The 26590-nt window shown below is 29.3% G+C and overlaps 1 protein-coding gene across 25 annotated transcripts in view; it reads left to right on the forward strand.

Moving 5' to 3' along the window:
- Positions 1-2184: 2184 nt before the first annotated feature.
- The window catches only part of Patronin (calmodulin-regulated spectrin-associated protein patronin), a 33373-nt gene continuing 8967 nt past the window's right edge, over positions 2185-26590 (forward strand). For 4 of the 25 annotated variants that reach the window (XM_036375424.2, XM_036375439.2, XM_036375434.2 and 1 more), the window contains exons 1-22: positions 2194-3218; positions 4761-5072; positions 5294-5382; positions 5443-5581; positions 5647-5897; positions 5977-6077; positions 7739-7888; positions 11136-11225; positions 11669-11821; positions 13528-13590; positions 15567-15716; positions 15796-15925; positions 16488-16723; positions 16792-16931; positions 17022-17132; positions 17299-17445; positions 18834-20051; positions 20120-20665; positions 21428-21664; positions 22017-22209; positions 23214-23300; positions 26033-26104. In XM_036375424.2, the coding sequence (XP_036231317.2) occupies positions 3186-3218; positions 4761-5072; positions 5294-5382; positions 5443-5581; positions 5647-5897; positions 5977-6077; positions 7739-7888; positions 11136-11225; positions 11669-11821; positions 13528-13590; positions 15567-15716; positions 15796-15925; positions 16488-16723; positions 16792-16931; positions 17022-17132; positions 17299-17445; positions 18834-20051; positions 20120-20665; positions 21428-21664; positions 22017-22209; positions 23214-23300; positions 26033-26104 (4648 nt within the window). In that variant the 5' untranslated portion in view covers positions 2194-3185. Of the gene's footprint in view, positions 3219-4760; positions 5073-5293; positions 5383-5442; positions 5582-5646; positions 5898-5976; positions 6078-7738; positions 7889-11135; positions 11226-11668; positions 11822-13527; positions 13591-15566; positions 15717-15795; positions 15926-16487; positions 16724-16791; positions 16932-17021; positions 17133-17298; positions 17446-18833; positions 20052-20119; positions 20666-21427; positions 21665-22016; positions 22210-23213; positions 23301-26032; positions 26105-26590 lie in introns of all 25 variants that reach the window. The other 21 variants (XM_036375425.2, XM_036375441.2, XM_036375435.2 and 18 more) reach the window with 15 other exon arrangements.

The following is a 26590-nucleotide window of genomic DNA, read 5'->3' on the forward strand; positions in this document are numbered from 1 at the left end:
AATAAAATTATCAGCATACATTTATCAAAAAAATATATAAAATATTATAATAATAAAATAAAAACCACAATTAATCACAGTGACACAAACACAAAAATTTTTCATACATACATATATACTCGTATCGTATATAAACTTATACAATACACTCAAGCATACATGCATACACACAATAGCTTAGTATTTTAAAGTTTAGCCGATATTTAGCAAGAATTTTCTGCTTTTTTGCTCACAGTGAAAGATAATTAATAAAATATAACTTAAAATACTTAACTAGAACAATGCTAGCAATCTAAAAACAAATATACAAATTAATAAAAATATGAAAATATTCTCAAAAACTGCAAGTTCTTATTGAAATAGTGACTATATAAGCGAAAAGATTTTTGAAAATAAAATAATAATTTTTTTTTAATTTTTTGTTTTTAATATTGTTAAATAATTGTGAAACAAATTACGCATGTTAAAAAAGAATTGGTAATTAAAAGATTATGCGAACTTTGCAACAACAAAATAAAAAGGATTTGTTTTAATTTTTTTTTACATATTTTTAATTAGTTTTTTAATACATTTCTTGTTTTATTAAATAAGATTTTAATTTTATTTAATCAAATATAAATTTATTAATAAAATTGGTTGTATATATAATTATTGAAAACCTTAATAAAAATTATATACTTAATTATTTCATAAAAATTATATGTGTATTTTTTTATTTTAAAAATAATAAAAATTTATGTATTTTATATATTTTTTTTTATTTGAAAATCAATACGATTTTATTATAAATATGTTGCGGATTTAATTTTTTTTAGTTTAAAATTAAAATAATTTAACTTTAAATTCTTGTTTTATTATATATTAAATACATTTTTTTGATTTCGGGATTGATAAGTTTTAAAATTTATTTAATAAAAATTATATATACTTTTTTTTATTTTAAAATTAGTATAATTTTATTAAATAAATTTGTTTAATTATAAAAAATAAATCTAATATCAGTAAGTAATTAAATACTTTTTTGTGTTTAGTTAATTTTAAAATTACAAAAAAAATATTATTTACTAAAATTAGAAATAATTTTAATTAAATATCAGTAAGTAAATTTGTTTAATTAAAAAATTAAATCTAATAATATTAATTAAATAATATTATTAATTAACTTAATACTTTTTTTTGTAATTTTAAACTTAACTAATTCCGAAATGTTCTAAAATGTTGTTTGTGGTTGAAAATTATCCCTACCATATCGATCAAAACTGGCGTAAATTGTTTTCTGTATTATAGTTTTAAGCTATAACTGCAAGTACGAGTATAGTATTGTGAAAAAATAAAATATTACATAGCTGTTTCGTACGGTAATATTTAGTGTTTTTAATTAATATTTGTAAAATATATTGAAAATGTAAATTAAATAATAACTAATTTAAAAATAAAAAATATAATTAATAATTATAATACATACACATTTTGAATTCTATAAAACGGCGTACGTTTACTTTATTTTAACAGTGTAGAAGAAATTTAATATGGTGGTATCATCAAATTTCAAGTAAGTATATATAAATTTTGAGATGAAAGTGAGAAACTCGCTCAGTCGCGAATTGAAAGACTAGAGATGATCAAATAGCTTTTAGAAAGTTGGAATGACCTCATTCGGAACTACATAACCTATTTATGAAATTTGTTTTATTCTATGTACATACGAGTATATTAGATAGTACAGCTTTACTGCAAGTGTACTTAAAAGTTCTAAAAGTTCAATTGAAATCCATTGATTTTTTATGCTGAAATCTCAGATATGTAAGGACTACAATGTAAGGAACACTTTAACCACACAGAATTCTAACGTAGATCTCTTTGCAGCTTACGCCGAACTAAATCAGACTATACTTTGCTAATCAAGCTACCTAAATTCGTAGAAGTGTGAAGATTAAAATATATGTACATAAATACATATGTATTGGAAGCAAACTGATACACATATATAATTAATTAAATAATCAATTCACAATAAACAATTTTATTTTCTTATATACTTAATTTAATTTCAGCTACCAACCGATTTTTCCTATTACCTAGCTTCCGTTTCGTTATCACTACGTAACGCAGCGTAACGTCACAGCGGCTGCTGTCATTTCAAATATTACTCATTTTCTCCGCTACACATATCTGGCAACAACGCAGATGACGTTTTCTTTCACTCGATCAAATTCGCTCTGCTGTTATTGAGCTGCGAAAGCTAAACGAAAATTGTTAACATTTTATTGCAAATTAATTGTGAGTAATATTGAATTGGTATTAGCAGGCAGACGGTAAAGAAATCAATTGGAATACATAGTGAAATTGTAATATTTAAATGCAAAAACGCAAATTTCTCGAGCGGCCGAATAAAATTTCACTACGCGACTCCCATTTTCGGTTAGGGTCGTGGCTCGCGTATTAAACATATGTGTGAGATAGAGAAAGCCAGTGCTTGCAGTTGCATGTAGAAAGTGTGCGTGCGAACGAGCAGACGAGAAGTGTTGTTTTTTTTTGTCGTTTTGGTGTAAAGTTGAAGAAAATTTTTGAGCAAAGAATTTAATAATGAGATAATCTTTGTATTTATCCAAATAACATCAGCGAAGTGAAAGAAAAGCCAAACAAATTGTTAATTGTTTATATAATTAATTGAATTTGAAGTAAATGTGTTGGGGAAGTGCGTGTTATGTGGCTAAATATCGATAAGTCGCAACAGCTGATGCACTGGTGCGTTTAATCTTTACTAGCAAACCCCCACGCCGGTGGGGCTTAAAGCATTATAACAAATGAAAAAAGAAGAAAAAACTCGCCAGAGAGTGATTCACAAGTTTTAAGCAGGCGTAGCACCTTTCCAAAACTGCACTAGCTTATGCTTATTAATGTGGAATTTGTTGTTGAAATATTTGTCTTTGAGATACGTGTGAAAGAAAGTTTCGTTTAGGAAGGCTGTTTGGCTGTTTGCTTTCTTCTTTTTATTTTTGTTGCATGAATCGAAGGATTGATTGCAGTTGTCTTCTTGTGGATTACGGTGCTCGTGGCTGAGCGAAAGACGATTGCGACGACCACGACCACAACGACAACGACGACTATCGGAGGGATCGGTTCTTGAAACGACCCGCTGCTGGTCATTTGGGAAGATATACGTCTGCTCTGGATATAATTGCATGATGGATGCTGGACAGCAAGAAACTAGACAGGTATGTATTATGTGTGCGTTCTTATCTATTTTTAAGCGACACACTTGCAACGAGCACAACAACATAAAACTGAAAAGATTTCAATATAGGAGCGTAAATACATATTTATCTACAATGTGCGTGTGCTCAATATGTATGCAAAACACCAGTATGCTAGCCCAGTCGTTGGCACTTGTTTACCCACGAATTTCGTAGCGGCAGCATAAAGGCAAAAAATATGATATCATCAAATGTCAAACAGCATTTTTCGATTTTTCGTCTAGTAGAAACTGTGAAGTTACAAGTGGAAGCGCATTGTATGCTACATAGCCGCTCATGTACTCCACATTCATTCATTCATGTAGTACATACATATATTTGTTGTAGATATGGGCGAGTATGCACGCTAACATTGTAGGTAGCAGTTTTTCAAGTTGATTTTAATTGTTGCAACTTGTGTGCGCCTGCTGCCAGTCAGCTATTAGGTGCATTTAAGAAAATCTAAAAGCAATTGGGAAATCGAAAGCGTAAAGACCAGCAATTGATGGCTGCGGTCACACTAACTCACCTATAAAACTATATGTGTGTATATATGCGTTTAAATGATGGTTATATATTAAATATAAATATGTGCCTTTGTCGGGTTCATTCTCTGTCCACCTACTTACACACAAGCTTTACAAGTTTTACGTTTTGCCGTGAGCGTTATGAGCCAAGCACCTGGTTCGGCATACCACCTACTCAATAAATATGTCAGCGACCAGTTTTTTTTTATGTTTTACCTTTGAATTTTTATTGTTTTTTAAACTTTTTATGTATGATAAAATTTTTTGCTGTCTTCATAACTTAATTGCTTCTAAAGGGGATATAAAAAAAATAACCCAGGCATGTTGTCATATTAAATACTGTAACAGCAACAAATTATATTGTTTCCAATTTGGTTCCAAATCAAATTGCTTGCCAAAGCAAAATTTATACGCGAATTTGCAATAACCCAATAACAAAAAATAGGTGAGTCAATGTATTATCCGAAAAACTTTGCATATGCACATTAATAAATTGAAAAGTAAAATAAAAAATATTAAAACCACATGTTTAAAAGAAAACCGTCATGTCTTCACAATCGCGTAAGCTTTTTATTTTACCTACGCTGCTGATAGCCATCAGTCGATTTGGTTACACCCAAAAAGTGAGCAAAGCTATGGCATGCCAAAAAGTCGCTGTTGTGCTTTCATTACCCGCCTTTTACTCCGTCTGCAAAGCGTACAAAGAAAAAATATTGGTGTTGTTGTTATTAGTACATAAACGCCATATTACTGCCGGGTCGGATTTTCGTTTATGCTGTTGATTATGTCAACATTGGCTATGCAAAGTGTTTCACGCTAGCACAAAAAAAAAAACTTGTGGTGGTCAAACGCGGTGGCAGTGAACCTGGCGTACACATTATTAAGAATTATAATAATCAATTAAAAAAGTTTTAATACGTGTCGATTATAGCAAAAATGCATATTTGTATTTTATATCTTAAACCTAAATCTATTTTCCCCCTTCTTCCCCCTTTAGGCACATCATCGTGCTTCCGTGAAGTGGCTGCTCGCCAAAGCCTTCAACAATAATGTTCCAGACAATTTGCGTGAACCCTTCTATACCGATCATGACAATCAGGAACGGCTGAAACCGCAAATTGTTGTGGAAATGGGAAATGCAACGCTATACTGCCAGACATTATCCAACATATATTCGGATCCGAATTATCAAAGTCTGAATCATTGGTCCATATTGCAGACATTGTCACGTAAGGGTGTGCCAGTCGCTGAGTCACCAGAGATGCCATTAACCGAAACGGTTTTGATACAAACCAATCCTTTGAGGATAGTAAGTATTAAATGTTTTTATTAAATTATATTTAAAAGTTAGTTTTTATGCATACATTTTATGAATTTCGAGGGAATATTTTATCAAATAGAAAAGTTTTCCATACAAGAACTTGTTTTAGATCGGTCAGTATGTAGACTGATTTGTTTTTGTTCTTACATAATATATTTTTGTTGTTCAAAATCGTTTTTTATAAAAATAATATACTATTTGTATTACAGAACGCCCACATGTCCGTGATTCAATCACTAATGACTTTGTATGCAAAGGAAATAACTTCGGGCGATCGCATAGCTAACGCTGTTGCAAGGTGAGCGCCACTAACATTGGCAAATAAATATCAATTTAAACAATTTTTACTTTCTTACAGAATTACGGGTAATAATGGCCAAACGTTACCGCACGATCAGCCATTCGATCAGCTACTGCTGCTGTGGATCTCACACGCGTGCACTTCGCTGAAGAAACGTATCGCCCGCGAAGTCGAATTGGGCACAACGGATGAAAATGTAGCTAGCTTATAGCATAAAAAAATTGCAAAAAATACTAAACCATTTTTTTTCTTCATCCACAGGGTGTGCGCCTACAAGTGCCCAACATTCCAACAGTGCACGATTATCAGAGTTTATGTGATGGCGTTTGTTTAGCTTTATTTATATCGTATTATTGCCCGAAAGCGCTACCATGGACGCTTGTGCGTATTAACTATTTACCAGCCGTCGAGGATTCCGTACACAATGTGTCTTTAGTCAGCAATTTTTGTCAAAAACATTTGCCATATAATGTGTTCCATATGAATCCCGAAGATGTTACATACATGCGCAAGTGCGTAACTACAAATATATTTATAACATATGCAGTTGTTTGTGATGATCTTAATATTTGCATTTTCTAATTTTTACAGTTCAATGAAGCTGAATTTAGTTGTACTTTTGGCGGATTTATTTCTACTCTTCGAAATCCATCCTGCAAAATGTGTTTGCTATCCCGGCATGGATGCGCCAGGTAAATAGCACTGAATTATGATTTTTTTTTTGTTGTATTTAAGTAGCTATTGCTATAATTAGCGCATTTCCACTTGTATTTATTTATTTTTTTGGTTTTGTTTGCACATCTGCTCATGAGCGCGCCTACAAATATGTTGGAAGCAAAGCAAACCGCCAAATAATACTGTAAAATATGAATTCTTTGAAGTTGTTACATATGTACATATATGCTGCTTCTTCTTTTTCTTTTCTACCTTCCGCGCACTTGTACTTTCAATACATTTGCACTTTCAAAAAGTCAGACAATAGTGTTTGTTAGACAGCAGCAGCTGTTGTACATTCTGCCGTATCTAAAAAACAAGAAAAACTTTTTGAGAAGTAAAAAGTCGAAAAAAGTTTGAGTCTAAAAAACAAGAAAAACTTTTTGAGATGTAAAAATGTTTTTTGTAATTTTTGTATTATATTTTTATAATTATTTTGTTTAAGTTTTTTTTTTGTAACATTAAAATTTTTTTTTGATAATTGTTTTTTTGTATACATTTTTTTTGTTATACATTTTTTTTAGTTTAATTTTTTTTTTAATTTGTGTGTTTGCTAATTTGCTCATTATCCGCCTTAAAGCACTTAGTTAATGAAGAAAAAAGCGTAATTAATCGCTAAAAAGAGCAACGTGATATATTTCACACTAGATTAGAGAATCGATTTGCTTCACGCGCTACACACATATACGCCGTATGATTTATTTGTTTCATTATACCCTGAACAGAGTATATTAAGTTATCCACGGAATTTGTAACACCCAGAAAGATACGTCAGAGACCCTTTAAAATATATTTACGCGTGACGAGCTGAGTCGATTTAGCTATGGTCGTCTGTCTGATATACACCCTCCGATATCGATCTGAAATTTAACACATGTCCATTCCTTCCCAAAAAGCTGTACGATCGTCGTAATCGCCGATATCGAACTACTATAGCACTATAGCATACCCAATGACCAATCAAAATTAAGTTCTTATATGGAAAACTTTTTTCTTTGACGAGATATCTTCACAAGTTTTGGCATGCCTTATTGTCTAAGGCAATATTATTATATCCGAACAAATATTTCAGATCGGACCACTATTACATATAGCTGCCATACAAGTTGGCCGATCAAAATCAAGTTCTTATATGGATTTTTTATTCGAAGGGTGTTATAGCTTGTGCAAATGAAGTTAACGTGTTTTTTTTTGTGTTTTATTTAATTTTTTCTCTCGATTTCTTTAAATTTTTTTCTCTTAATTTCTTTAATTTAAATTTTTGTTTTGTGGATCAACTTATTTATTACGCGTTATTTTCTCCTTTTTCTCCTCCTTATTTCTTATTAAAGTACTTCTTTGTTTCAAAACTGTTAGATTACTTTGCTTTCAACTTGTCTAGGCACATTCCCTACTATCTATTAACTCTCTAAACTGTTCGGTGTACCTCCCACCGTAAATCGTCCACATGCTTAGGTATTAAATTTAATTAAGTAAATCAAAATGTAACTAAACATTTATCAATTAATTGTTTAAAAACAAAAATTTAATGAAGTTACCAACACACTTATACCTAATCTCTCTTTCTCTGTATAAAAAAATATATAAAAAAACGACAAAAATACAAACGAAAAACCGCGTGCCACACAAATTCTTGTAGAGATCATCAGTAAACGTTACTTTGGCGTTAATGAACATGGGATATGTCATCGCAGGGGTCTCACAATGCAGCCCGTCATACCAATTCCAGATCTGAGAAGCGATTCAGATTCGAATTATGGCTCGCCAACGAATCGACCTCCATTTCAAGGTCTTTAACAAATAGAACATTGAAAAACAGTATCAAAATATAACAAAAAATTCCGTTAATATATTTGTTTAGCATTGTTATGTGTTGCATACATGTACTATATATATAATTTTTCAATATTGTTGCAATTGTTTTAAACGCGTTGCAGTCCTTAATTAGTGCATGTTTTCGTTCATTTGTGCGCATTTCTATAACGTTTGTTTAATTACGCACACAAACACCTGATTTTTTGCGTTTAAATGTTTTGCAGTTCAGTTTCTAATTTAGTTTTGTATGCGTTTATTCAAAGTTTATTTTATTCGCATTTTTCTTATGAATTCATAATTTTTTGTCTCATGCGTAGCATTTCAGCACTTCATGCTACAAAAATCGCCATTTGCTTAGTTCTCATTTCCTATAGATTTAGCGTATTTGCTGTGCCATACAAAGCCGCGGTATTTATGCCACTCACGCATCTCAAAGCAAGCATCGTTCGGCGGCTTTTAGCAGTCGCCTGCCTCACTGTCTTTTTGCCGCGCACATTTTTGTTCAATTCCTAACAGCTTTGCCCAGCAAGTCGCACTTATTCGTTTAGCGCAACTTAGCACACTACTAACAAATAAACTAAAGTGTGAAATGAGTGAATTTTAAGGTTTTTAAAAAATATGTATTAAAATTAGATTTAGTAAAAATAATTGTTTACTGTTTTATATTGCAAAAGGCAGCATAAAATGGTAAATATGTTGTTGTTGTCACTTAAAAAACATCATCCATCCATTTTATTCCATTAGAATCTTTATTTTGTAAATTTTACAGTTTTAAATAGATTTTAATATTTTCGAAAATATCGCATTTCGAATTCCTTTATTAATTTTGCGCTTTAATTTACTCCTTACTGCAGTATTGCATAATTCTAAACAGTTTTAAAAAAATTCTCGCAATTTTTCAGTCAATGCCTTTAATCCAGTAAATTTCGAAATCCGTTTTTCTGCATAAAACTGTTTTGCGCTAACTTTTTATAGTTACTTAAAATTTGTTAACATTTCCCTGCATTTATGCGTATATTAGTTCTAGTTAGTAGGAACTTATTTTTTTGGCCGTAGTTCAAATTAAAATAATAATAATGGTAATAATTTTTGAAATTTTTAAATCTAAATTTTAATTTTTTAGATTAAAAAAAATAATAATTACAGAAATAGTTTTTAAAATTTTCTGTTCTAAATTTCAATTTTTATAATGAAACTAATAATACAATTTTTAAATTAAAATAATTGTAATTATTATAATAATAAATTGTAACTAATAATCGAATTTTTAAATTAATATAATAATAAAAATAGATTTTGAAAATTTCAAAACTAAATTTTTATTTTTAAATAAAAAAAGTAATAATTAATAAAATTTTTAAATTAAAATAATTGTAAATATAAAATTAAAATGAAACTAATAATAAAATTTTAAAATTAAAATAATTATAAAAATAGTTTTTGAAATTTTCAAATCTAAATTTAAATTTTTTAAATTAAAAAAATAATTATTACAAAAATAGTTTTTGAAATTTTTATATTCCAAATTTAAATATTTATAATGAAACTAATAATATAATTTTTAGATTAAAATAATTAATATAGAAATAGTTTTTGAAAGTTTTAAATCTAAATTTTAATTTGAAAATTAAAATAATAACAATATTTAAAAATAGTCAAATTATAAATATAAATTCTAATTTTTTTAAATCAAAATATTGATAATTATTATTATAATAATTTTTGAAATTTTTAAATTAAAAAATTTTTATGCAAATAGTTTTTGAAATTTTGAAATAAAATTAAAATTTTGTTTTTAAAATTAATATTCCTTAGAAAATTCTTTTTTTGGTGTTGTCTAAAAATTTCCCAATGTTCACTAGTTTAAACTAAAAAACGAATAGAATTATTGAATATACATATACATATATAAATAAGATAATATAATAAAAAAATTCTTTGGTTAAAGTTTTCAAAATGTTTAGAAGTAAAAATAAGAAATTAAAAAACCTGACAAAATTATTAAATATAAAAAAAAAATTATTTGTTAGATAAAAAGTTCTTCAAAAAAAGAAAAAAATAAAATAAAACATACAATAACTATAAAAACGTGAAATTCGAAAAAATTATATAATAATGGAAACAGCTATGAATTTAATATAATAAATTCCTTTCGAAAAGGTTACCATAAAAACAATTAAATACTAAAAATTAATTACAAAAGTAAACTATAAAATTGAAAAATAATTCTCAGGTGTCACAATTTTTTAAATTCTTGTCGAATTTTATATTATATTTTTTAAAAGTTATTTTTTGTGTTTAAATGTTAATTAATGTTATTTAACAAACTACTCTTTTATTATTCTCAGTGTTTTGAACTTTTTTTTGTTTGTTTTTTTAGTTTAAAAAGTTGTTTAAAGAAAATTTTTTGCTTGATATTGGAAAATATAACACTAGTTCGATCTTTCTATTATATTTTTTCTATCGTACACTAACTAATTTTTGTATTTTATTTAAATGCTGTGTTACATTTTTGCTAAATTATTCAAAAAATATTATTTTGAAAACTAAAACACACTGTTGCGAGCCGCCATAATAGCTAGAAATGTGATTTCAAAGCTTTACTCAACTACTCTGTGATTTATGAAACTCTTCGCGGAGGTTGTTTTAAAACTTCAAGTAAAAAATGTAATTAATCAAAAATAAATTTACTTAATAGTTCACACTTATAACTGAAAAATACCCCAAATTAATTTTCGCGAACTTTTAATAAAAATGCGATCCATCTGCCATAAGTAAGCCTAAAAGTATGCACGATTTTTCGTAAAATAATAAATCTACTTTCGTGCGCATTTCAAATACTTTCCTCGATTTTTCTCTTTCACTAACCTAGACTATTGCCAGAAAGTGTACAATGTAAACTTTAAATTGCAATGCACTTATTGTACCAAAACTCAGTCGCAATATTTATCATGCTTTTCTAACCTCAAAACCCCTCCAAATTGCTGAAACCGCGTGCAATGTCTAACCAAATCCCTTTTTTAACCATTTTTGTCCGCACACGCATCTTACCCAAGCACACAAGCTGACCCCTGCTGCCAAAAAAAAAGTAATATACAGTGAATTAACCCCAAAAATCCATTTCTTCATGTGTACAAGTCTCTACAAAGGTGGTTTAGGTTGTTTTTGTCAAAAATAAAGTGTTCAACGTTTTTGTTTATTATTTTCTTTTCTTATTTTAGTTTCGAATTCGGCCTCGTCAGAACTAGTGTATGGAAATAATACAGCAACAATAATGCAAAATGCGGGGTTAAGAAATTCTGAAAACGAAGGTAAAGGATTATTTAGAAATAACTATTTATGGCAAAATAAAGTCAGCTTTGAGGTTAGAATTGTCTTTTTCCTCAAAGTTTACTTTGTACACGCTATAATTTTATAAATATGAAGAGTCATGAAAAAATATGTTTGTAAATAACTAAAATGTACAAAGGGCAAACCAAAAGGCCAGTTTGCAGACTTTTTTGTTCAAAATTAAGTGTGTTTAAATATAATTTTGAGTTATGTTTTTTTTTCAAATTTAACTAGTGTGAATATTTTTTTTATTTTTTAAATTTGTATATATTTCGTCTCTACCAACATACATTTATCGCTCGCTCTTTAGCCACATGCATTCCGCTCCTCATTAATGCTTCTTATGTTCACCAGCAGAATTCTTTTTTAATTTTGAATTTTTTATTTTCAATTTTCCACTTTTTTTCAATTTCGCATTGCGTAGCATTTGTTGTTCATAAGTCACGTGGCGTCACAACCCTATCGTCGTTGCACTCACAACAACAACACAATCAACAGCAACAGGAGCCATTGGTTCCTGCACGTTTGCGTCAATCGAAAGAAAAATCAAATATCGAGACTAAGGCTGATGAAAGAGGTTTGTAAATGAATACATGGCACATATATATGTACCGTAATAACTAACATGCCCTTAGGCATACATATATATGTACGTATGTACCTACATGCACGTATGGGCATGATTGTATGCTTGTATGTGATTAGAAAAATCTAAAAATTCTTCTAATTCTAATATTTTATTGCTTTTTAAGCCAGGCTTTCAAAAACGCTTTACGTTCGTTGATTTTCAAAATTAAAAATGTATCTTTGAGTTGTAACTTTTCTTTGTTTTTTTTTAATTTTTCTGATTTTTTTTTCTTCATTTTTTCATATATTTTGTTTAAATTTTTTCTGAAATTTGTAATGAAATATTAAACTTTATGTTCGAAAAATCACTTTTTAATAATAATAAATTAAATGTAATCAAAAACTTTTTATTTTCATTCATTTTTTCAAATATTAAAAAATAATATGCCTTGAAAATATATATTGCTTGTTAGAAAATAATTTCTATACTCTTCATTGTTTTTTCAATTTTATAATTGTAGTTCTAAACGGATTTTTTGTATCTAATCTATTTCTTAGATTCATGTTTTAGAACTTTCCTCTTAAAAATTTGCTGCATATACAAAACATAAATCCTAGTATTTTTTAAACAATTTATTTCTAAAAATAAGGAGTTTTTAATGGCTAGTTGATCAATATTCATAATATATAAGTATGTCTGTAGTTTTTTTTTCATTTTTGATAAAATAAAAAAATTTATTATTTTATTTCTAGTTTTGTAAATTTTATTCTTATTATTTTTCTTAGTATTTCTATTTTTTTCAGTTTTTATAACAAAAAAAAAATTATGAAAATTTTGTCAAGAAAGCAAATAATATTAAAATTAAATTCATAAAAATAAAAAAATATATATAAAAAAGTAATAAAGAAAAACACAAAACAAAATACGTTTATGAAAATTAAGAATACATAGCATATTTTTTGTATTATTAATTTTCAAAAACGTATTTTGCTTTGTTATATTTTCTAAAAATTAATTTTTATATTACTTTATATTTTTAACTTTTTACATTTTTTTATTATTCTAATTATATTTTTCATTTTTAGTTTTCTTAATTTTCTTTATATATTTTTATATTTTATAATTTTTTTATTATTAATTTTTTAATGATTTTTTTTAATTTTTTAAATTATTTTTTATAATATTTTTATTTGTTTTTATTTTAATTTTCTTTAATTTTTCTTTGTTCAATTTTCACAAAAATATTTTTAAATATTTTTTATATATTCCAAAAATCACTTTTCAAGTGCGTACTGAAAGTCTAGCTTAAATTTTTTTTTTAATTCTTGTATGAAAAATCTGTCAATGTGTATGTGCAAGCTAATGCTTTGAGTTTGTTTTCTCAACTAAAGTTCCATTTAGCTGCATTTTTCTTATAATAAATAAATATTAGCTTACATTTGCCACTTTTTAAATCAGTTAACAAAGCTTATTACACAATTTTAAAATTTTCGCTTTTTTGAATCTTAGCAAATAACATAATTTTAGTTTTGCAAAAATTTTGTACAAAAAAAAATTTTAGTTTTTTAGTCTGTAATGCTTCTTAAAATAAAATCGTTGAAATTTACATATTTTCAAAAATATTAACATCAGTTTACTCGTACAACAACACATACAAATTGTCAACACGTATATATGCGTACTCTATTTAAATCAAACTCATTCCAATAAATTAGGTGATTACGTACCAGCAGGCAGACCCAGCAATTGGGAGCAAAATCGGCGTCCTAGTTATGCAGGTAAATCCCTACAAAAAAGAAAAGTACAAATAAAATATATATGCTTGCATATATTTTTCATACTACAACACTAAGAAAGCGGTAGAAAAATAAAATATTAAAACGAAAAAAATATAGTTTATATGAAAAAAAAGATTTAAAGATGTGCAAAACGTAAATTTAGATAAAAAAAATAGACTTGAAAAACGTAAATTGAAGTTTACAACAAATAATATATTAGTGATAATCAAAATAAAACTCACCGAACACAGCTCGCATATTTTCGGTGTTATTGGAAAACAGGGTTGCGAATTTTTTAATTAAAGATTGAATTTTTATTTTTTAATCCCAATGTTGGGTTGTTAAAAACAAAATCTAAAATCATTTCGATGCTGGTGCTTAGGATTAATAATTTTATTTTTCAATTTGAATGAGGCTCGCAAACGCGAATAAATGTTAATTTTGAACCAATTTTTTAAATTGGTATTAAAATTTATAATTTTTTGAATTATTTTTAAATCCATTTACCATTATTTTTTTTTTATATGTAATCTGGTATTTGATGTTAAAATTTTTTAAAAAAGTTTTTTAATACCGTATTTAGGATTACAAATAAAAAAAGTTAAAATGTTAATTAAATTATTTTTTTAATGCATTAAATAATAATTTATATTTTTTAATGATTTAAAAAAAAACGTTTTTATAATTTCTACAAAACCGCCCACTTTTGGCAAAAATATATATATAAAATAAAATATATAAATATATATATATTTTTTAAGAAAGCGAATAATATTAAAATTTAAGTTAAATATTATATTAAATAATAAAACAAACAGTAGTATGAAATATAAATAATATAGAATACTATATAATTATTGAAAAGCATGTTTTTAAAAATTTATAAATTTAAATTTAGACAATTTGTTAAACATTCTCAGTCAATAAAAATAAATAAATAAAAAATTAAGTAAAAATAATAAAAAAATATTAAATGCAATAGTTTAAAAAAAAGATGAGAATGTATAAATTAATAAATTATATAAAAAATATTAATAAAAAAAAATTATAAAATTTAATTTGTCAAAACAACATTTTTAAAGAAATAAAAAGCTTGTACAAAATACAAAAATTTAGAAAAAATGTTTGAAAAAAAAAATTGAATGCTTCAATGAAATAAATTTTTATTAAAAAATAAAAAAAATAACATTTATAAAAAAATATATAACAATTTTTTAAATAATATAAATAATATATATATATTATAATAAAAAGTTTGAAAACATATAAAAGCCTTATATTGAAATTAATAATTTATAAAAAAAATTATATAATTTAAAAAATTTACTTTGACATAGAAAAAAGGTTTGAAAACAAATAAAAGCCATATTAAAATAACCAAATTAGAAATAAGTGTTAAAAAATGAGAATGTTGAAACTAATAAATTATAAAAAAATATTTATAAAATATTAAAAATACACTTAGTCAAATGAATATTGAAAAACTAAAAAAAAAGTTATATTAGTACATATAAAAATTCAAAGAGTTTAGCCTTGAAAAACACTAAATAAGTAATAGTAAATTAAAAAAAAAATTAATTTCCAAAAAAGAATGTCTACCGCTTTCTTGGTATTATGTTATATGTGTACTTGTAAGTCAGCAACTTAAGTAGAAGTTTTTGAACATCCGCAATTTTATGCTACATTTCACATTTACGGTTACTTGCACACGTTTTTTGAAATATTTTATACCAATTGTTATTTGCACTTTTCTACTCAATACTCGTATAATGCATGATTTTCTATTGTATTTTCTAACTGCAGAACGCAAAGTTATTGTTTGCTGATCTTTTATTGCATGTTCTTCGTATTTTGTAGTTGCGCACTAATATTTTTAGTTTTGGAAACTCATAATTTGTCATGTCCATTCATATATGTATAAAGTAATAGTTAGCACTTTTTTTTAACATTTTCAACAATTTTACTACGCATTTCAGGACGACGCTCACGCAGAAACTCATCCAGCGAAGACTCGCAATTGACAATTGAGAATTTCGGTGGCTCTCAAGATCAATTGAATGCGGTCGGACGTTTTGAGCGAGAGCGTGAGCGTGACCGGGAACGAAAGCTTTCCAACGTTAGTGTGGGTGAGTGCGAAAAAAAAATACTAAAATAATATTATTTGAAAATTTCAAAATACGAATTTTATTTATTTTACACGCGCAGAACCCGCTGTCGCCGTACGCTCCTCCATTGCCGATGCACGCGGCACGCTACAACTTGGCTACGACACCGATTCCGGTTCGGAGAAGCAGGATCGTGAGACCGAAAAATATTTAATGAAGCGACATGCAAGGTATTACAAACTTTACAAAATGAGCTGAGCCGATTCAGGCAAGTTCGCGTGTTTGTCTGTACATATGCGAACTAGTCCCGGAACCACTGATATCGGTCCATAATAGCATATAGCTTGACAGCTTGACAAAAAAATTGAAAGATCAAAATCAAGTCCTTGTATGGAAAATTTTTTTAATTGAAAAGTTATCTTCTTGAAATTTGACAGGGCAACGCTACAAATATTTGAAGAAATTTTCCGGATCGGTCTACTACAGCATATAGCTGCCACACAAACTGAACCATCAAATTCATGTCCTTATATGGAAAACTTTTTTATTTGACAATATAACGACACGAAATTTGGCTCGGATTATTTTCCAATGCAACAATATATTCTTTGAAAAAAATGTTCAGATCGGACCACTATAGCATATGGCTGTCATAAAAAGTGACCGATCAAAATCAAGTTCTTGTATGAAAACTTTTCTATTTGTGATGTGAATTATAGCTTCGGTGCAACCGAAGTTATCGCTTTCCTGTTTTTTCATATTTTTATACCTCTTTCTCTCATCTTATCCCAGCACCGATAATGTCAACATGAATGCCTCCAATACTCAACTGAACAGCATTGTCAGCACGGTTAGCAGTCCAATGCCGTCAACACGCCGTCAACATCCTATTGAAAAAGACAATCTGGAAGAACAATATGCCGAACGCAAGGACAGCAGCACGAATGATTATGAGCAAACGTTGACCAGACGCTCAACACAAAGTTCTGGCTCAAGCAAAGTGGAGGCTTGGAATAATAGTAAAATTGGTGCGTAGTATTTGAACTTGTTGACTAGAAGACACATTACTAATATATATATATTTTTATACGCTTAGATCCTTACGACGATGATCTGCGCACGCTGGAGAACGCCTCCAAATTGTCCAATATACGCATGAAACTCGAGGAGAAGCGTTTACGCATCGAACAGGATAAGCGACGCATTGAAATGGCGTTGTTGCGTCATCAGGAAAAGGTAACGTTTTGAAATGTTCAGTATTTTTTCTATAATCTCTTACTAACCGTTAATCACCTAACTCCACGTACTTACGCATTAAATTTAAAGCTTGCACGCGAGGATTTGGATGCCTCGTCGGAGGTGTTGAAATGGGAGACATTGAGTAACGATTCAAATCGTACGCCAGATCTTGATCCGCTCGACTTGGATAAGTATCAGGTAGCGCTTGTCTTTAATATTGCTGAATTTAACAATGTTTTTTTTTTAATCTCAATATGTACTTATTTATGTTTAGTTTAAATGCTAACTAACCAACCCTTAAATGTATTAACACCTCTCTCTCTCTCTTTGTTGTCGTTGTTGTTGTTGTACTTCTCTAATACAGCAAAGTCTGGCTATTATGAATATGAATTTACAGGATATACAACAGGATATTCAAAAGCTAACAGTCCAACAAAACCAAATACAAGCACAACAATTGCAAGCGCAACAACTGATGCACGCACAGCATATGGCCAACATGTTGAATCAGGTAGTCTAAGAGAAAAAAATTTAAAAAAACAAAAAGAGTAATAGTGAGGTTAAGGTGCGCAAATTTGGCTCGCAGATCAATGGAGGTAACTTGAAACTCACAAGCTGAAAATTTGGGTTCAGAGAGAGAGTAAAGCCTGTGCTTTTAGTTTTGATGAGCAACTTTTTTATTTCACATAATTTGACTTTACAAGATTTTATCAGATTATTTCTCAGACGCTACATTCTCCGAACATTTTGTTTGGATCGAACCATTACAGCATATAGCTGTCATACAAACTGACCATTCGCAATCTCAAAAAAAATGTTTTATAACCTTTTATGCTATAAGAAATGCACCTTTGTAGGTGTTTTTTATTCACTTCCCGGTTAACATTTTTATAACTAATTCTCCGTTTTATTTTCTTTCGAAACGCTACTATTATTTTTAGACCGATATTTTAATTTTGTTGCCTGAAGAGTCTCGCTATTAGCTTATATAATAAATTATAATTCGAATATTGAAAGGAGTTAGATATATAGATTATATTTTTTTTTATAACTTTTACTAGAGCCTTTTTGGTACTAAATCAATAGCGTTATCCGAAGTTCCATCATTCGAGAATTTTCACTAGTACGGTTATTATTTTTAAAATATTAGTAGTCTATTCGAATTAAAAAATAACTAGGTATGAGAAAATATTGAAAAGAACAGAAAAATAAGTTTTTAAAGTTTAAATACGAATTAATCTGAAGATCAGTTTTTATGAAACATTTTCTTGTGTTTATGCGCGAAATCTGTTTTTTGAATACGTTTTGCATAATTTTGGGCGCATTAAAATAACCTAAAAGAGTTTCGTGACGCTAAGAAATTATATTATAAACAATCTGAGTTCGACATTGCCGTTGCAAAGCCGTTATTGGTAATTTATGAAATTTAAAAACTAGTATTGCATACTTTTGGGCGTTGAAACTTTTTTGTGTTTATATAATACTTGATGCTTAACGGCGACGCTTGCTAAGCTACCAATTGACAGCTTGATTCTCAAAATGCTAGCTGCAAATCGAGCGGTTTGCGAGTGTGACTAATGATTTATAAGCAAAAAATAGGTTTCGAGATATTTTTAAGAAAAATTATTTTCACTGTCGAAGCTAAAATAATTCCAAAGGGCATGACGCATTTTTTTCTTTTTGCAAAATTATAATTGATGCTTTAATATAAAAAAATTGCGCAAATTAATTTTATAACCGAAAAATTTTTTGTAAAAAAAAAGTTTTTTATTTTTAAAACCACATTGTTGTGTGGCAAACAGCAAACTTACAACAATAATTGTTTTTGTTTTGTGTTTCATACACGCCTAACTGTAAACTAAAAACTAATATAACATACACCCCTCTCACCCGCCGCAGCCACCGTACGGTTCACAACAACATCTCAGCGACAATTTCAATCAAATGCAAATGCAACAACAACAGCACAATTTCGGTTCAACACCACATCTTGCACATTCCTCATACAATCCGCATGCCAATCTCTACAATTCGCGTCCGCCCAGTCGTGATCCCTACCAACAACAACAACAACAACCACCACAAATGCCATCAATGCCAATGCAATATATAAATGAACACGGACAATATGTGTCGCCGCAGCAGCCGCCACCAATGATGCAACAACAACCACACTATATGCAACCACAGAAGTTATATAACGATAATATGGTTCCTTACAACAACCACGTGTACGGTGGTCCACCACCAGGTCCGCCACAATACGCACCACACCACAATCAAACGCCACCACAATACATGAATCGAGCCAGCATGTACGATGACTACGGACGTGATCCGAGCTCACCACAACCGAATCCCATGTATCCGCATGAAATGTCGCCACAACCAGCGCAACCGCAACGACGCACGTGGAATCAATCGGTGTACGAGCAACAGCAGCAACAACAACAACAACAGTATCAGCAGTCGCAAGCGCCTTTGGTGGATGTGAATGCCTGGCAACAGCAAAAGCAACGTTCATGCCTGCCCATGGATGGCAATTACACTTGGAAGAAGTCCAATCAAATGGCGAGCAACAGTGGACGTGAAGGGTTTGTGTTGCACCAAAATGATGGCGGTGGTGAGTATCAGCATCTCTTCCGCTCCTCACCGCAGCACATGCAACACAACAGCGATGGCAGCGGTGGTGGTGGCGGTCTGCAGCGTCAACATTCTATCAGCAATATGCCAATGACAACGAAACAAGCGCCCACAACAGCGGCGACGTCTTCCTCAAATTCTTCGGGTGGCCAACAAATGTGCGATGATATGATGGCGCCACAGAGTATATGCTTTATTGGCGATGAGGATGATGTGGAAGAGTTGGAACGCAATATAATCGAATCGATGCAGAGTACGCGCATCGCCGATTATGCGCACCAGCAGCAGCAGTATCATTTGCAGCAGCAGCAACAGCAACAACAACAACAGCAACACTATCAACAGCACGGCAGTGACGGCAGCTACGACGGTGGCAATGAGCTGTTGCCGCAAAAGTTGCACATAACCAGCGGCAACCTAACCTATCGCATACCGTCGCCGTCCAGACCCGCTGTAAACGCCAACAGTTTTCAGGTAATGCTTGCTATAATTAAATAGTTAAATGTTATTGCAATAACTATCTCCAACACTCACTGAAATAGGATCCTCGCGATGCGAAAACCGAGAAAGGCTTTTACATTTCGTTCGACGATAATCAACCCAAGCGTCCGAAACCACCTTTGCGCGCGAAACGTTCGCCGAAGAAGGAGCGCAGCATGGATAGCACCGATCACCAGGTGTTGGCCGGCACCAAAATGGAGCCGCTCAATCGTTCGCACAGCATCAGCGAAGACAACAATCCAACCTACAATGGTGGCTCGATGTTGCGTCAGTACGCCGGTGGCATCGGTAATATGGATACGCTTAAAAATGGTGGCAAAATGAGCGATTTTAATACGGCTACATATAATAAGTATACGGATGCGCCTATACAGTTACGCCATGATGACCTCAATAGCCAAAAAGCGCCAGTAGCGCAACCACGCTCGCCCATACATCAATTCAATATGTCTGCGACGGCTGCGGCACTGTCGTCCTCACCGCCCATAACGCGTAATCATCAGACTACAAATGCCGCTAGTGCGGGTAGTAGCAGTAGTCAGGCGAAGGCGTTAGTCATTGGCACCGATGTGACCAACTTGGATCGGGTGAGTTTTGGAAAAGGTTTTCTACCATTTTTAGCCATGTCTGTCAGCATATACTCGAAAATGTCCTTCTGTTTTCGAGATATCGCACTGAAATTTTGCATACGTCGTATTCTCCCCAAGAAGCTGCTGCTTAGTCGGAATCGCCGACATTGGGCCACTATAACATAAAGCTGCCATACAAACTGATCGATCAAAAGCAAGTCATTGTATGGAAAACTATTTTATTTGACAATATATCTTAACGAAATTTAGCACGGATTATTCTTTAAGGCAGTTCTATAATGCTTGAACATTTTGTTCGACTCGGACCACTATAGCATATATCAGTTATACAAATTAACCGTTCAAAAAGAAGTATGTATGAAATACTTTTTTATTTGTCAAGAAATATTCACGAAATTTGGCATAGATTGTTGACAAAAGCAACGCTACAATCTGCGAACAGATTGTTCGAATCCGACCACTATAGCCTAGAGCTGCCATATAAATTGGTTGATCACAATTTTTTTAATACACTTTTATGTTATAAGAAATGCACCTGTGATATTACAGCTACGGTTCAGCTGGAGTTAACATCGTAAATGTATTTTTTTACTAGTAGAAACGAAAAGTCTCCACAGTTAGAAATTTTTATAGTAACCTTTGCATTTATTATCTTTCATTTAAACGACAACGTGCTCGTTCCCCCTAAAGAAAATTACAAGTACCGCTATTGCTTTTAAAATTGTCTATTAAAAATTTCCATTTCCCGCCCACACCTAGGAATCTATCGATGAGATGGAGCGTCGCAAAGAAAAAATCATGCTGCAGTCACTACAGCGACGCCAACAGCAAGAGGAGGCGAAGGCGCGTAAAGAAATTGAAGCAGCACGCAAGCGTGAAATGGAGCGTGAAAAGGAAGAGGAGAAGGCGCGCAAGAAAGAAGAACAAATGGCGCGACGAGCGGCAATTTTAGAGCAACATCGATTGAAAAAAGCCATCGAAGAGGCCGAACGGGAGGTAAGCAAAATGGAAATACAAAAAAACAATTTTGAAAAATTTACTATTTCACATTTATATCTTTCCATTTTTACATTTTTAGTTGTATTTGTAATTTATATATTTTGTATTTTTTTTTTTAATTTTATTTGTGATTAAAAAAATTACATTTTGTTTTTATTTTTTTTTTGTACCATTTTCATAAGTTTTTGTTTTATTCCTTTTTGTGTAATTATTAATTTTTTATTATATAAAAACTTTTTTATTATAATTTAATTTTTATTTTTTTTTATGGTTTAATATTTTAATATATATTTTTTCCATTTTCGTATTACAACTTGCAATAAATTTTCTCTGTTCATATCCATTTTAGGGTAAAACTCTTGATCGCGCAGAATTAAACATGAAACATTCAACACAAAATTCCACAACGCCACGTCTGCGTCAAACGCGTCCCACGCGGCCACGTCCCAAGACCATTCATGTCGATGATGGTTCCGTGGACTTGAGTGAAGCATCAAGTATTTCTAGTCGTAGTAAAAAAGGTTCTAGTACCAATTTAACAGGTGAGCAGACCCCAAAGTGATACCTAAATACTCTTGAAAAAAAATAATGAGTTCCTTTTCTTAGCGAGTTAAAGTTTTCTTCTACTTGTAAATTTTGCCTTGCTAAGTTTTATAAATGTATTTCTATTGCTCGATACAATTTCAAAACTGTTTGCCACTTACATGCCTTACATTCTACTGTCCCTTGTATATAAATGTTGTAATTTATAATAAAAAAAACACACACACAAAAAACTTCTAAATTTAAATATCACACAAAAGCTGCTTAACAGTTATGATTTATGCGTGCACACACACATACATACACAAATCGCAAACAAATATTTTTATAGCACAATTTGAAAAACACTGCCACAGTGAGGTTAGAATTGATTTTAAAATATCAGCAGTAAGTATATACCTGGGTATATACCGAAATCCTATGTAATGGTATGTAAAAATTAATTTTCTGTTCCACTTTACATATTTTTTGCCATTTGGGTGGTTTGTAAAAGCTTTTAGTAGCAACAATTTTTGTTTTTTTTCACTTTTTCAATTTTTTCCAATACAAAATGCACATACATATGTTATTTTCAAGCTGTTAGGGCTTGGCAGTCTTCTATATAATTTTTAATATTTTTCCTACTTATAAAAATAATATTTTATATAAAAATTATTTGTTAATTTTTTTACCATCGAAATGTATTTTTTTTTTATTTTGCTGTGCATTTCGTTTTTGAATAATTTTTTTTTTAATTGTGCAGCGTGACTTTTGGCTTATTTTACTTCAAAACATCTTTGTGTTGTGTGTTTAAAAGCGTTTTTTTCTTTTAATTTTTGTGTTACAAAAACAAAAACAGAATGCGAGGCATGCAAGCAATCAACTTCAATCGATGTTTTTACTTTACGAAAATTTGTGTTGTATTTTTTTTTATTCGTTTATTTAATGTTCATAATTTTTTTGTTGTTGTTTTTTTTTCGTTGTGTGTTAATTACGCCATTTGGCTGCTATTATTCGCTGCAAAACTCTGCAGCCTACGGTACATTGAGCAATTCCAACACGCTGAGAAGAGATTTTTATAGAGGCTCGCACGATTCTCTAACTGTGAAAGGTAAATAATCTACTAAAACATAAAAAACACTAATTTTTTTATAAATAAAAGAATAGTATAACTAAAAAGGGTAGAAGGTAGAAAATAATAATGATAGAAAAAAAAAATAGTATTAAAGAAACAAACAAATTAAAATAACTATTTAAAAAATAAAAAAATAAAAAAAAATATTTAGAACAAAAAAAATGTATTTAAGAAAGTTAAAAATAATACATATTTAATAATCTAAAAAATTAAAAAAACAAAAACAATATTTAAAAATTGAAAGAAAAATATATGTAAAAAATGTAAAAAAAATTATTTGGGAAATTTTAAAAAAATAAGAGACTAAGTTACGTTTAAATTAAAGAAAAATTCGAAATAGTGAAATAAAAAATATTGAAAATTTGTAAAACGCAACAACACTTGACATAAAAAAATTATTTTTAGCTGCAGCAACTTAAACATTTTCATAATTCATATATTTCATAACATTTTTCCATAAATTACATGTGCAATATATCATACATATGTACAAGTACATATACAAGTAGGCATGGCCGATATGAGCATGCAGTTACAGCTCATAAAATATTTACATATAATATCGGCATAACAACAACATACATACATTCAAAACTAATTGCAATGTTTTAACAAAAATTATAAAAATTTCAAACTACATACATATGTATGTATTTCCCCTCATCTAATTGCGAAAAGCTTTTTAACTCGCGCTGACAGCCCCCAACATCATTTTGTTTTTAAAAACTTAACTTAAATATTATAAAGCAGTTTTATATTTAATTATATACATTATTATTATTTTTTTTTAAAACGACATGCATCTTTTAAGCGCTCGCTTTGTTTTGCAATTAGAGTTTGTTTTGCAGTTTAGCGATTTTGATTACAAAGCCATTTTAGATAGTTTCATGTCAACGTTTTGGTTTTGTTGCTGTTTAATGACATTAACTTCGTTTGTTGCTTTTTGAATAATTTTCTTATTGAAACTATGAATTAAAATTATTATTAATTTTATTAAAACTATGCGCCTAAAAGCAGACTAAGTATGGTATAGTATTGTATTTTCGATACAGCACAACCTGCTGCTTTCTACCTGTCGGAGCTACTACACTTAAAAAAAAACTCTGAAATATATTTTGAAAGAACATTGTTCATAAATAACAGACTGATTATACATTTGGAAGACCTAAGAGGTTATATCCACTTGTGAATTGCAAAAACATTACTGTTTTTTTAATATTGTAGAATATATATACATTTGAAAATCGATGGACGATGGAATAAGATTTTTGATATTATTTGCGATTTTCCAAGCTACTCTGATCGAATTTTTTCAAAAAAAGCTATTTTTTGGGAAGCCATCAATTTGTCAAAATTTATTAAATATTAAAATGTTTCTTAATTTCTTTTGGGCTTTTGGATTTGGGATAATTTTAAGCAGAGTAAGCTTTCACATCGCCGGACACGTTTTTCGGAGGTCTTCTTGGAGATCGGCTAAGGATCAAGTGAATTAAAAATTTTTCAAAATAAATCAACGATTATTAAAGTACATTAAACTTTGTAAATGTACATAATTTTTATTTATTTAATAAAAATAGGTGACTTAAAAAAAATTTACAAAAACAAAAACAGATTTTTTCGAACATGCAAGTGGATATAACATCTTCAAATTACAATTGCACGAATAATTATTATTTTAAAGTTAATCGAGTCTTCTTGGTAATTTTTTGACATTCAAATATTTCTATTTGACTATATTGGAGAGAAATTTTTATTAATTGCATAATCTTCAAATCTGGATGAGTTTAAAGAGTTCATTTGCGTTTATATCTAGTAAGTTGAATGTATTATACCTTTAGGCGCATTGACACTTTGAAACACATATCATTCTTAATAGTCAAAATAAAAAAATATTTAATGAAACACATATCATTCTTAATAGTCAAAATAAAAAAATATTTAATATTTGAAAATCAATTATAATTAAATAAGTTTTAAAATAATACAAAATTTAAATATAAAATTGTAAAATATTACAAATTATGAATTCAAATTTTTAATATAAAATTGTTAAAATAATTCAAATTTTTAATATAAAATTGTAAAAAATGCTACAAAATTTAAATGCATAATGGACATGCATAAAAAAATATTTAAAAAATAATAAAATATTAATATAAAGTGAAAAAAATAAAAATAAATTTGTTCTAAAAAAATATAACATTTAAAAAATTTTAGAAATTTGTTTCAAATAATTTAAAAAAATTACAAAATTAAAATATATACATATATACATATATAATCGAAAAAAAATAGTTTCAATAAATACAAAATTTCAAATTTAATTAGTAATTTATAAAAAATACAAAATTAAAAAAAAATTAAAATTTAAATATAAAAAAAATTAAAATTTAAATATAAAAAAAAATTAAAATTGGTTGGAAAAAATAAAAACAAATTTCTTTTAAATATTTTTTTATTTATAAATTAAATATTTCTTTAAGTAAACATTTTTTTGAAAAATATTAAATAATGTTTAAATATATAATTAATTTTTTGTTGCATACATAAATTTCTAATAAATTTTTTAGCATGCTAGTGTTACATAAATATTATTTTAATATATAAGACATATATTACAAACACATTTCATTGCACTTGCAACCTTATTTCATCTGCCTATTTTTAAACTACATCAATCTATACTTATATATGTATTTTTTAAACAGAATCACCTGATGAATACCCAAGCACAAGTTCAACACCGATTGGGCGCAGGGGATCATATAAAGCATCAAGAGGTTGGTGATGGGTATTAATTTAAGCTAATCACTTATGAAACTTACAGTTATTTATCACTAATTACCAACATATATATACATAAATATATATATGAACCAGTCCGGATCAAATTTGATCTTGAGTGTATATCCACATATAAGATTATTAAGTACTTATCTACACCTAGACCCTTATATATGCGTAAAGGAACAATTATATGACACTATATACACATATACACATAACATACATACAGACATGCGCGCATGTGCATGTACGCAGGGTGCGTTTGGTCTCTCACCAGGTGAAGAAGGTGAACTGCTCCCAACTGTTTTGTGCTGGTAAAGTGTATATAAATATATATTTATTGCATACTATATATATTGAGTTTTATAAATATCGATTAGCAACCCTAGTTATTATTTATATTATATTTACACACTCACATACAAGTGGGAGGGAAGAAGTGGTGTTGGCATTCGGATCGGCCTGTAAAGTGGTCGGTT

The sequence above is a fragment of the Bactrocera oleae genome, chromosome 4 (genome assembly GCF_042242935.1).
Source record: "Bactrocera oleae isolate idBacOlea1 chromosome 4, idBacOlea1, whole genome shotgun sequence".
NCBI classification, from domain to species: domain Eukaryota; kingdom Metazoa; phylum Arthropoda; class Insecta; order Diptera; family Tephritidae; genus Bactrocera; species Bactrocera oleae.